The sequence below is a fragment of the Bufo gargarizans genome, chromosome 3 (genome assembly GCF_014858855.1).
Source record: "Bufo gargarizans isolate SCDJY-AF-19 chromosome 3, ASM1485885v1, whole genome shotgun sequence".
Taxonomy (NCBI): Eukaryota; Metazoa; Chordata; class Amphibia; order Anura; family Bufonidae; genus Bufo; species Bufo gargarizans.
In genome coordinates, this window is record NC_058082.1 from 464,715,501 (window position 1) to 464,729,178 (window position 13,678).

Genomic DNA, 13,678 nt, shown 5'->3' on the forward strand with positions numbered 1-13,678 from the left:
GCCTCTCTCTGCCTAATCTTATAAATTTGCCTGTCATTCTCTTTTTTTTTATAATTAATAAATGCTATCTTTTTGTTTTTAATGATTTGGCCACTTCTGCTGAGTACCACAGTGGTCTCTTCCTTTTGTTTTACTGACAAGCCTTTTGTGAATACTAAATCTAAAATGGCATCCTTCCAGGTTGGCTCCTAAACTTCTTACTGTAGAGATAACCCCAGTAGGGAATTTAGAATATCTGTACTCCTGGCAGAACTAGCTATTTTGGTTTTCCAGTTTACATCAGGAAGATTAAAGTCTCCCATAATGAAAACTTCCCTCTTCAATGTCATTTTAGCTATTTCCTCAACTAGTAGATCATCTAATTCTTTGACTTGGCTAGGTGGTCTATATATCACACCTACACAAGTTACCTTATGATTATCAAGCTGCAAGGTAACCCAAACTGACTCTAAATTGGTCTTGCTAACTTGTATCAAATTAGATTTCATGCTATCTTTCACATACTGGGCCACCCCTCCCCCTTCTTGCCTTCTCTGTCTTTCCTGTATAGAGAGAACCCTGGTATTGTTATATCCCAGTCATTACTCCCATTGAACCACGTCTCAGTAACAGCCACTAAATCTATATTCTCAGATGCCATTATAGCCTCAATTTCATTGATCTTATTCCTTATTCCATTTGTAGACAAGAATCGGAGCTTGTCATTTCTTAACCTTTGTGCTACTGGCATCTTCTGGCATTGTTCCGGGGGTCAGTCGGACTGCTGGATTATCACACTTTTGCCCCCCTTTCCTAGTTTAAATGCTCCTTAGCAAATACTTGGAACTGTTCACTTCACTGATGACATTCTTTCCCTTGAGAGAAAGATGCAAACCATCTTTCTTGTACAGTTCTTTTCCCTTCCAACGAGAGCTAACATGAGACACAAAGCCAAACCCTTAATTCAGACACCATTCACCAAGCCATACATTGAATTCCTTAATGCACATCTCCCTGTCATGCTGAAGGTTATGCACAGGAAAAGCTGCAGAGAATGAAACAGTTGATGCAACCTCCCGTATGTCATTTCCAAGTGTGTGAAAAGCTTCCTTCACCTGCTGCAAATTAATTATGGAGAGCCACAGACTGTGGGACATGTCTTCTATTAACAACTCTTAGTCTACCAGAACCTGCAGTAACCCATCTTCCATTTCTAGGGGGCCTCTGTGGCAGTGGCATTGCAACGTTCTCAGCCTGAGTTTGTTTAACGGTTAATTTACAAATCTCAGATTTCAAAAATGTGATTTCCTGCTGCATTATGGAGAGCTGTCTACAGATCAGACAGCATCCAAACCTCTGAAGAGTGGAACCTGAAACAAAAGCACAACAATTCCTGCACAGAACCAGGTCTGCCATTTTAAAGAGGGGAAAGATTATAAACAAACAAATCTTACTTGTTTAGATTGTATCCATCTCCAGATTACCTCCTGAGTATCTCCTGAATATCTCCTATATCTTTAAGCTGTAAAAACCAGTGTCAGGAAGCTGCTGCCAAGGCCAATAAGATAATGGGTTGCATCAAAAGGGGCATAGATGCCCATGATGAGAACATAGTCCTACCACTTTACAAATCACTAGTCAGACCACACATGGAGTACTGTGTACAATTCTGGGCTCCTGTGAACAAAGCAGACATAGCAGAGCTGGAGAGGGTACAGAGGAGGGCAACTAAAGTAATAACTGTAATGAGGGTACTACAGTACCCTGAAAGATAATCAACATTAGGGTTATTCACTTTAGAAAAAAGACAACTGAGGGGAGATCTAATTACTATGTATAAATATATCAGAGGTCAGTACAGAGATCTCTCCCATTTTCTATTTATCCCCAGGACTGTGACTGTGACTGTGACAAGTGGACATCCTCTGCATCTGGAGGAAAGAAGGTTTGTACGCAAACATAGAAGAGGATTCTTTACGGTAAGAGCAGTGACACTATGGAACTCTCTGCCTGAGGAGGTGGTGATGGTAAGTTCACTAAAAGAGTTCAAGAGGGGCCTGGAAGTATTTCTGGAGTGTAATAATATTACAGGCTATAGCTACTAGCTACTTGCAGGACAACAGGCCAAACTGTATGGACAAATGTCTTTTTTTAGGCCTTATATACTATGCTATGCTATATTATGTATTGCCGTGTCCGTAACAACCAGGTCTATTACAATATTACATAACACCGCATACAAAAATAAAAATAAAATGTGCTAAAAAATACATCTTTTGTCACCTTACGTACATCACAAAAAGTGTGATCAAAAAGTCATACGAACCCCAAAATAGTACCCATTAAACCGTCATCTCATCCTGCAAAAAATGAGACCCTACCTAAGACATTTGCCCAAAATTTTTTAAAAAACTATGGCTCTCAGAATATGGAGAAACTAAAACATGATATTTTTGTTTCAAAAATGCTTTTATTGTGTGAAACTTAAATAAATAAAAAGTACACATTAGGTATCGCCATGTCCGTAATGACCTGCTGTATAAAATATCACATGATCTAACTGCTCAGGTGAATGCTGTAAAAAAATAAAAAATATAAAAGCGATGTAAAAAATGCCATCTTTTGTCACCTTACATCAAACCGTCATATCCTCCAGCAAAACATGAGACCCTACATAAGACAATCGCACAAAAAAAAAAAAACTATGGCTCTCAGAATATGGAGACACCAAAAAAATATTTTTTTTCAAAAATGCTTCATTATGTAAAACTGAAACAAACAACCAAAAAAAGTATTCATATTTGGTATTGTGACGTCAGAAACAACCTGTTCTATAAAAATAGCACATGATCTAACCTGTCAGATGAACACTGTAAAAAACAAAAAATAAAAATGGTGCCAAAACAGCTATTTTTTGTTACCTTGCTTCACAAAAAGTGTAATATAGAGCAACAAAAAATCATATGTATCCTAAAATAGTACCAACAGAACTGCCACCTTATCCTGTAGTTTCCAAAATGGGGTCACTTTTTGGGAGTTTCTACTCTAGGGGTGCATCACGTGGTTGTCACGGCTTGGTGGTAGTTTGCTGTGACACTTTCTCCGCGCATGCATGTTGTATTGCATGCATGAGTGTTTTCCCTTTAAGGCTGTTTTCCTTACCTCCTGGTGTGCACGGGGTTAAGGTGTGAGCTTGGTGAAGCTGGGTGTGGTCTCTTGTCTCTCTATATATCGTTGCTGTGAGACTGAGATCAGTTGGATGTCTGCATTTGTTGGAGTAGGAGCTTGCTTCTATCTCTGTTATCTGAGGGCCCTCCTAGTTGTCATCTATGCCATCTGCGATGTCATTCCCTTGTCTTCCCTTTGTCTCTATGCCTATGCCTATCGTCACTTGTTGTCTGAGAGTTTGGTGTGTTATGTTCAGGGTGATTGTTGTATGTCATTTGGTGTTCCATGTCTGGTCTATATTGTGTTGGTAGTCCAGCATGGTTGTTTGCATTTCCCCTGTTTGTCTGTCTCCTCCGAAAGGTGGTCTCAGGGTTCCCCGGAGGGGGAATCGCATGTCAAGTATGTGCAGTTGCTGGAGTGCTGGTTCCTGTGTATCATTACGTACTGTGTCCGGATGGTGTTTGGATTGCAGTGCGTTTGTATGGGTTTCAGTTTATTTCGGTGTGTTCTTCTTTTGGTGCCTTCCAGCAGCTGCGGCAGGTAAGTTACCAAGTATTCTGCTGCTCTTGGTTCAGTGGTTTCTTGCCACTGGTTACTTACCTGCCGTTCCTCTTGGCTTCCTCTCCTTGCTGTTAGGCCTGCAGAGACTCCTGCTCCTGTCTTAGAAGAGCAGGTCGTCTCTGGCCCTGACCTTACTCTTCCAGGGATCACTAGGGTCAGTAGGGTCCAGGTTCCGGAGTATGAGCCCCCCTACCAATGAGTCCGGCTCATACAGTTAGGAGGTGAAGGATAGGATTTGGGATGTGCTAGCAAGTGTCCCACTCCCTTATCCATGGTTTCTGACCTGGTGGCATCCTATTTATCCTTGACAGTATGACAACTAGGATGGACCTCAGATAACAGAGATAGGAGCAAGATCCTACTCCAACAAAGGCAGGCATCCAACTGATCTCAGTCTCACAGCAACGCTATATAAAGAGACAAGAGACCACACCCAGCTCCACCAAGCTCACACCTTAACCCCGTGCACACCAGGAGAGAAGGAAAACAGCCTTAAAGGGAAAACACACACGCATGCAATCCAACAAAACGCTGCCACCGGCAACAAATATGCGCAGAGAAAGTGTCACGACAAACTACCACCAAGCCGTGACAATCTGCCCTCCAAAAACCACATGGCGCTCCTTTCCTTCTGCGCCCAGCCGTGTGCCTGTACAGCAGTTTACAATCACAAATTGGGTGTTTCTGTAAACTATAGAATCAGGGTAAAAAATATTGAGTTTCGTTTGGCTATTAACCATTGCTTTGTTGCTGGTAAAAATTGATTGAAATGGAAAATCTGCCAAAAAAGTGAAATTCTGAAATTTCATCACCATTTTCCTTTAATTCTTTTAGAACACCTAAAGGGTTAAGAAAGTTTGTAAAATCAGTTTTGAATACCTTGAGGTGTGTAGTTTCTAAAATGGGGCCATTTATGGGTGGTTTCTATTATGTAAGCCCCACAAAGTTACTTCCGACATGAACTGGTCCTTAAAAAGTGGCGCTTTGGAAATTGTCTTAAAAATTTCAAGATTTGCTTCTAAACTTCTAAGCCTTCTAATGTCCCCAAAAAATAAATGGCATTCACAAAATGATCCAAACATAAAGTAGACATATGGGAAATGTAAAATAATAACTTTTATATGAGGAATCACTACCTGTTTTAAAAGCAGAGAAATTTAAATTTGGAAATTTGTTAATATTTCAAATTTTTGGGTAAATTTGGGATGAAAAAAATAATTTAAAATATTGAATGAAATTTACCACTCTCATGAAGTACAATGTGTCACGAGAAAACAGTCTCAGAATGGCTTGGATAAGTAAAAGCATTCCAAAGTTATTACCCACCATCAGGGGCATTGCTAGGGTCTCAAAAAGATCGGGGCCCATGCCCCAATGAATATGGCCCAGCTCTCTAAGTCCCCCCCCTCCCCCCACACACCGCATTTTGCTGTACTTGCTATACAGCAGCACATACCTCTCACATCTAGGGCCTTGACGTCTCCTCGGATGTACATCTTCTCTGTCATCATCTTCTCCATGCGGTCCGTACAACTTCTCTCAGCCACCTCGTCTATGCAGAGTGTGACACACAGACATCTTAGCTTCCTCACATTTCTATCATCATCCCTCAACCTCGAATCCCAACAGTGTTATCCTGCTGCTCGCTGTGCCCCCCAATACCCCCAGATACTATAGTGCCCCCATAGTAATACTGCCCCCAACCGTGATAATGCTCCCCAAGAGTGCCCCCATTATTAGAAGAGCCCTCCAGTATTAATAATACCCTCACAGAACCCCCAGTACTAATAAGGCCCCCTATTGTTCCCCCAGTGGTAATAAAGCTCGCTACAGACCCATCAGTAGTAATAGTACTCTTAGTAGAAATAAGGCGGATCTATAAGTCCCTCCTATAGAGCCCTCAGTAGTAAAAAGAACGCCTATAATGTCCCCTGGATTTGCAGTGCCCCCTGTTGTTATATTTTTGCCTCCACCATACAGTCCCATGTAAATAACATCACACCATCTCTCCTGCCCCCTCCAAAATACAGTCCTATGTAAATAACATCACTCACCTCTCTTCATCCCATCCAACGTACTGTACAGTCACATGTAAATAACACTATTTTCCTCCCTCCGCCATACAGTCCCATGTAAATAACATCACTGCATCTCTCCAGCCCCCTCCAATATACAGTCCCATGTAAATAACATTCCTCTCTATCTACAGTAAATATTACCCCCTCCCCAGATGCCTCCAACATGCATTCCCATGTAAACATCACCCCCTCAACATTCAGTCCCATGTGAATAACATCGCCCCCTGAACATTCAGTCCCATGTAAATAACATCACTCCCTCAGACGCCTGTAACATTCAGTCCCATGTAAATAACATCACTGCCTCCCCCAGTTCCCTCTGACATACAGTCCCATGTAAATAACATCCCCCTGCCTCAGCCCCCTTCAACATACAGTCCCATGAAAATAACATAATCCCCTACCACAGCCGCCTTCAACATACAGTCCCATGTAAATAACATCACCCTTCCCCAGCCCCCTCCAACATACAGTCCCATGTAAATAACATTACCCCCTCCCCAGCCACCTCCAACACACAGTTCCATGTAAATAACATGCTTCCCTTCAGCCCTAACATACAGTCACAGTTAAATAACCACAACTCCCAGCATTGCTCTGCCTCTTCCCTCACTTACCTCTCATGATGTAGCAGACATCACTTTAGCTTCTTCCCCTCTTCACTTCCGCCCTCTACTGCATTGGTCACATGATGGTGACATCATCGCAGGTCCTTCTCAACCACTGACTGTTTTACTGGTCACATGACCTGTGATGTCACCACAGGTCCTTCAGCTCTTCCACCGCATTAGATTAAATTGTATTGCGGTCCTGTGGATGGCAATACAGTTGTATCTAGCAGGCAGGCAGGACATTCGGGGCCTGGGACAAAACATCAGGGGCCCAAGCCCTGAAAGTTTTAACCTAGCAATGCCCCTGCCTACCATAAAGTGACACATGTCAAATTTCCCAAAAATGGCCTGGTCCTTAAGGTGAAATATGGAAGGGTCCTGAAGGGGTTAAGCAATATCAGTGTATTATTTTGGTTTTGCACAATTGTAGAGTAAAAAAGAAAAGGATGTATCTTGCTAAACTATAGGAAACTAAGGAGAGTTGAACGCTCAGATTACTTTAGGCGACTTTCACACTGGCGTTTTGGCTTTCCGTTTGTGAGATCCGTTCAGGGCTCTCAGAAGCGGTCCAAAACGGATCAGTTTTGCCCTAATGCATTCTGAATGGAAAAGGATCCGCTCAGAATGCATCAGTTTGCATAATTTCTGTCTCCATTCCGCTTTGTAGGCGGACACCAAAACGCTGCTTGCAGCGTTTTGGTGTCCGTCTGACGAAACTCAGCCAAACGGATCAGTTCTGACACACAATGTAAGTCAATGGGGATGGATCCGTTTTCTATGACACAATCTGGCACAATAGAAAACGGATCCGTCCTCCATTGACTTTCAATAGTGTTCAAGACGGATCTGTCTTGGCTATGTTAAAGATAATACAAACGGATCTGTTCTGAACGGATACAGACGGTTGTACGGTATTATCTGAACGGATCTGTCTGTGCACCAAACGCGAGTATGAAAGTAGCCCAAGAGAGGTCTCAGACCTTAAAGGGAACCTCTCATCAACTTTATGCTGTCCATACTAACGGCAGGATAAAGTAGAGACAGATGAGATGATTTCGGCGGTCTGTCATTTAAAAGTTAAAAGTAAGTGGTTGCCGAGAACCAACATCACAATCATTGCAGACTGGACCTGGAAAAGAGTCACGGCCACCTGAGAAGAGTCATTCATAAATCCCTGCTCTCCTGCCCACCTGCTGATGACTGACAGACAGTCTTCTACCTAGTTTTCTCCCTTTCTCTCTAGGAGAGAACTGACAATCATCAGCAGATGAGATATGAATAACCATGACTCTTCTCAAGTAGATTTGACTCTTTTCAAGGCCTTGGCTGCAATGATTATGATGCTGGTTCTCAGCAACCACTTACTTTTAGCTCATGAGTGACACATCGCTGATATCAGCATTTCTGTCACTATTTTATGCTGCCCTCAGTGGGGTCAGCATAAAGTTGATGACAAGTTCCCTTTAAAGAGGTATTCACATGACATACAATGGGGCATATTGCTACATAGTCTGATAGGTGCGGGTCCCACCTTTGGCACCCGCACCTACAAGGAGAACGGAGCAGGGAGAGCTGTGGCTGGAGGACCCCCGGGGTCCATCCACCACCAAACGCTGCTCCCCGCTGCTTCCATACAAGTGAATGGGAGCGCACCACGCACGTGCGACCCCCTGCTCCCATTCATTTCTCTGCTATTTTCGGGAGCCCCATTGAAATGAATAGAGGGCGGCTGCGCATGCGCAGTGCGCCCTCGATTCATTTCCCCACTCCGTTCTCGTTGTAGAGATATGCCCTCATTGTATGTGAGGACAAAACCCCTTTAAGTAGCCTATTAAGGCTTGTTCACAACCCTTGTTAGGAAAGGACAGGTGTTACAAATTTCTAAGCTTTATAAATATCCAGACTCCTCTAACTTTGTCCCAAAAAACTGCAGCCATGGCTTCTTCAAAGCATCTGCCTAACACTCTGAAAATTAAAATGGTTGAGGCCCACAAAGCAGAAGAAAGCTATAAGAAGATAGCAAATCGTTTTTAGGTTGCCATTTACTCATTTTGAAATCTAATTAAGAAATGGCAGTTAACAAGAAAACTGGAGGTCAAAAAAAGGGCTGGAAGACCAAGAAATTTTCAGAGACAGCTGCTCGTAGGATTGAAAGACAAATCAGAATCCCCGCTTGACTGCAAAAGGCCTTAAGGAAGATTTAGCAGACTGTGGAGTTGTTCTACTGTATAGCGACAAATATGGCCTTCATGGAAGAGTAATCAGAAGAAAACCTCTCCTGCGTCCTCACCAAAAAATCCAGAGTCAGAAGTTTTTAAATGAACATCTAAACAAGCCTAATGCATTTTAGAAACAAGTCCTGTGGGCAAATGAGGTTAAAATAGAACTCTTTGGCCACAATGATGTGAGGTATGTTTGGAGATAACAGGGCACAGAATTTCATGAAAAGAACATCTGTCCAACCATTAAGCAGGGGGTGGATCAATCATGCTTTGGGGTTGTGTTGCAGCCAAGGGCATAGGGAACATTCCACAGGTAGAGTGAAATTCCAGCAAATTCTGGAAGCAAACATAACACTAACTGTACAAATAAGCTGAAGTTGAAAAGACGATAGCTTCTACAAATGGATAATGATCCTAAACACACTTCAAAATCCACAGTAGGTTACTTTATAAGGTGTAAAGTGAAGGTTTAACCATGGCCTTCACAGTCCCTTGATCTGAACATCATTGAAAAGCTGCCGATGGACCTCAAAAGTGGATGAAATGCCCTCAAACAAAAATTCAAAGACACTTTGTGTACAAAAAGCACTTACAAGCTGTTATAATTGCCAAAAGGGGTGCTACTAGGTTCTAACCATGCAGGGCCACCAACATTTTGCTTCAGGCCCTTATCCTTTTATGTTATTTTGAAAATGTAAAAGATGAAAAAATAATAATGTTTTGCTTAAAATGCAAAAGGAATCTAACTTGCTCAACTGTTTGTAACAGTAATTTTGACCAGTGGTTCCCAAACTTTTGTATGCCACTGCATATAAATATTCAATAATAAGATCAGTCAATTCAATGTTCTAGTGTGTTCCTCCAAAGATTTTCCATAGTGATGTACTATATGTGGACTATATAAAAACTAAATCCTACTAAGTAAAGCTATATAGCAGCTTAAGAACCTATGTGAACAACATTTCCAATATTACCAAAAGGCATTACAGACTGGGCACATTAATATTATTATTGTTATTACAGTATGTCAAACATAAATCCGTTATACCTTGCGTAACTTCTCCAGTAGGACAGGTATCCCTGCCAGGCGTTTAATGGTCCTTTGGTAGTCACGGTGCCGCAAAACTAGCCGAACCAGCTCTAGGTCACGTGTGCTGACAGCCTCCTGAAGCACTAAATAGAAACATCAGACTGTATTACAAATAAGCACAAGTACAGTAACACAGACAAACAATTCAATAATGAAGTATGACTTTAAGCCAACATAGACTAATTTAACGGATAATTACAACAGTGTATTGTTATTGGTCAGATTATACAATTTATAGGCATCAATCGGCTTAAAGAGGAACTTTCTCCACTCCTGACATTCCTGTTTTAATAGCTTCATGCATTCCCCATGTCATAACGATTCTGGAGCGTCTATTCTTATGTCTGTATGTTGTGCCATTCCTTTATTATTTGCACTAGAAGTTATGAATGAATTGCTAGCAGTCTGCAGTAAGGGTACAGAGGGGAGGTAACCAGTTGGGGGGGGGGGGGGTGTACCTGCACAGTCTGACTGTATCCAATCAGTATTGGATTGTGACCGGCTCACCTTATTGCTCTATATGGAGCGGGTGCTTCAACCAATATAGACACACCCTGTCTATAAAGCAAAAGAATATAGAATATAGGTTGGTTGTGCACACCTCATACGGAATAAGTATATATATATATATATATATATATATATATATATATATATATACACACACAAAGGCTTCCTTATATATGTATTAAATATTTATTTATATACAATGCAAAGGCTCTGGTGTTCAGAGTGGTCATCAAGGGAAGAACTTAATATAGTAACTGTAGAACCTATTATTTCACCAACAAACTAGTAGTGAAAAGAGTGATAAAAATTAATTCATCTAACATGTGGATCCAAAATACTACAATAGATTAAGTGCAAGCTGTGCAAAGATACGTGCAAATATGCAAATTTTGTGATCTAAAAAAATACCCTATAAAGTGAAATAATCAATTTTAAAACCATCCACAGTGGGGCCTTTTGAGTTTGGTGTTTAAAATTATAGATAATACAAATAGGGTTAATAACCACAGTGGTGTTGAAGACAGGTCCGCGATGTTGCCACTGGACTATAAAAGACAATTATATACTGTCCAACAGTGATGGAAATTATAGATCATCCATCAATATTATAACCACAGTACTTGAGAACCACAGACAATCACTATATGGAGAGATATATATATACAATTAATAATAATCCAAAATAGAGATAAAAATAAAATAAAATACAATAAATAGGTCAGCAATATCGCTATAATAAACAGTCTCGCTCTTCCGGTTCTCACACTGTTTACAACAGCTGGCCATGGGCATGGTCACATACTTTGCTGCAGCCAATGACTAGCTTCAGTGGTGATGTGCTGTTTGTGGCCACATCTACTAAAGCCAGTCATTGGCTGGAGAGGGCATGTGACTAAGCCTATGGCCAGCCGGATGTAAACGGTCCGGGGACTGGAAGATGGGGATAGAGACAGCGGCATGGATCAAGTAAGTAAAAATCTTTTTCAGGAGGCAGGCTGGGGGCATTACATAAAATATAACTAATACCGGAAAACCTCTTTAAAGGGCTTTTCAGGGAATGCCTAGATTTTAACTGATGCCCACAGCCTGCCTCCACTATTGAAAGATTCATAGTTACCTGCTCCCCACTGCTCCAGTCCTGTACGCTGGTTCCTACATGTTCATTTTCCGATTCACACTTTGGTTACTTCCTGATGAGCATATGCTCTGCTGCAGCCAACCACCGGCTTCAGTGGTGACGTGTCTTGTGTCACTGCTGAATCCAGTCATAGGCTGCAACAGAACAGTTTACCATGTTCACTCCCTGGAGGAAGAAACAAGACATGGACTGGAAGATGGACATGTGGAAGCAAGCGCGCAGGACCAGAGCAGCAGGGAGCATGTAAGTATGAATCTTTCAATAGCAGAGGCAGGCTTGGGGCATTACATAGAAGTTAGAAATTGCCAGGCAACCTCTTTAAAGACAGTTTAATGCTCTAACAGTTTGCGTAAGCTCTGCTCGGACTTTGAGAAAAGAACCTAAGTTTATCCCGAGCAGAACTCTGCCAGCTGGCAGAAGGGTTAGGGCTGGTTTAATTCTTACTATTGCGGGCTTTCTAGCAACCCACAGAAGGGAGTCTGGTCTTGTTTGAAAGCTGACAAGCAAAGCTTTAAAACAAGATCAAAATTCTAGCTGCGATAAAACCCCCCATATAGTTGTTAGAAACAGGTCCCAGTGAAAGCCGCATAAACCTGCTGCTCTCACTCCTGACCTGATTTCCAACAGCCATATTGCTGGTTTTATATTAGCAAGAACTGTAATCCTAGTCTTTAAAGCTTAGATTGTCAGCTTTCAAACAAGACTAGCTGCAACCCAGCATGAGATATTAAGGGTTCAAGCAGCGCCCCTTCAGCCAGCTGTAATCTTAGCCAGCATAGAAGAGGAGGGGGGGGGGGGGCAGTGAGGGACGTAGTAACCGGCTGCAACAATGAGAGATGACCCCCGGGGGAGGTCAACATGGATTTCTGTGCATGTTACCTACTCCTTCTCCTTCATCAAACAGAAAGCATACTTTCTCTCTGATTGTCAAATATGGGGGGTCCTTTTTTCTAGGAAAGAAGTGAGAAGATGAGCGCTACCTAATCAACCTCTGGCACTTAATTAGGCCATTTATCGACACCAAGACCCAGACCTTTACCAGATCAAGGCATCTTATCGGATCAAGGTATCAAGTAAGTCAAACCAAACACTTTTGTACTACACAAACATCAATAAAGTTTCCATGTCCCTATCCTGACGATACCCAATCTTTATCATACAATATTGGAACCACTTCTCTGGCACTACCTGTTACATGCTACAGTAACAGCAAAGATATTGTCACTAAAGAGGAATCTAATCTTTCTATTTATATATCTATAAAGAAAAGAGTTCTGACAGATAAGAAATAAGAATTTTTTCTTACTGATTGTTGCCAAGAAACAATTGTTTTCGTTTAGACTTACAAAACAAAGCAGTATTTCAAACCAGGGTAAGCAAGGTAAGGGTTCCTGCATAGGGTTGCATGGCACGGGGGACAGCACTGAAATAGGTGTAGAGTGATATTCCTCCATACAAACACATTTTGGGCTGCATTATTTTTTTTTAAATGACAAGAAAAACTGTTGGCAGAAAATTAATCAGGTTTAATTCAGAAATAACATCAAAACATATGAATATGACTTTCAGTAAGATCAGAAGCTCGGCACATCCGCTTCTAGCTTTCTTCTCTCTCAGCTCTCTCTCTCTGTACATGTGCAGCAAGTCTCCGCCCCCTTCCTGCTTTTTCTTTTTTTAGCAGTTCTTTTTTTCAACAACATAACACTGTGTCTGGAAACAGGCAATCACATAATGTAGTTGTTGCAATAAACAAAATAATAAACATTATTCCAACAAAAATGTTTAATTTTTTTACAAAAAAACAAGAATGCCGCAAAACTGAAACTATGAACAAACCACTAGTGTCAAATAACACCAGTGTTAAGCCTCACTCCTGACACGACACACATTTTTACCGGTGTCAACTTGGGTGGCATTTTTTGTTGGGAAAGGAGGCAACCCTAGATACACTGCCTCTTAATGACACATACTATAAACTTAATACATTCATGGGTCACAGAAAACACAGTAAAAAACTATAAAATAATAACAGAATAGAGCAATCAAAAATGGTACAAATGAAAACTGCAAATTGTCCCACAAAAAGCCCTCAGTTACATTGTCAGAAAAATAAAAATGTTTTGGGTCTTGGAACGCAGCAACACAAAAACTAATTATTTAGTAAAAACAACAGTTTTTATTATCCAAGTATTATAACATAATATAAACTATATAAATTTGGCACTATTCATTTATGAACAGTTGTTTTATAACTGAAGGAATGCTTTAAATTAATAGAAAAAAGATTAGAAAAGGTAAAATGAGCATCCCATAATGTAACT

General features: G+C 41.2%; 1 protein-coding gene across 2 annotated transcripts in view; it reads right to left on the minus strand.

The window, feature by feature from the left end:
* Positions 1–13,678, minus strand: part of ANKRD13B (ankyrin repeat domain 13B) — a 245,613-nt gene that overhangs the window by 57,883 nt on the left and 174,052 nt on the right. For both annotated transcript variants that reach the window (XM_044283646.1, XM_044283645.1), the window contains exon 3: positions 9,668–9,792. In XM_044283646.1, coding sequence (XP_044139581.1) covers positions 9,668–9,792 — 125 coding nt within the window. The remainder of the gene's footprint in view (positions 1–9,667; positions 9,793–13,678) is intronic.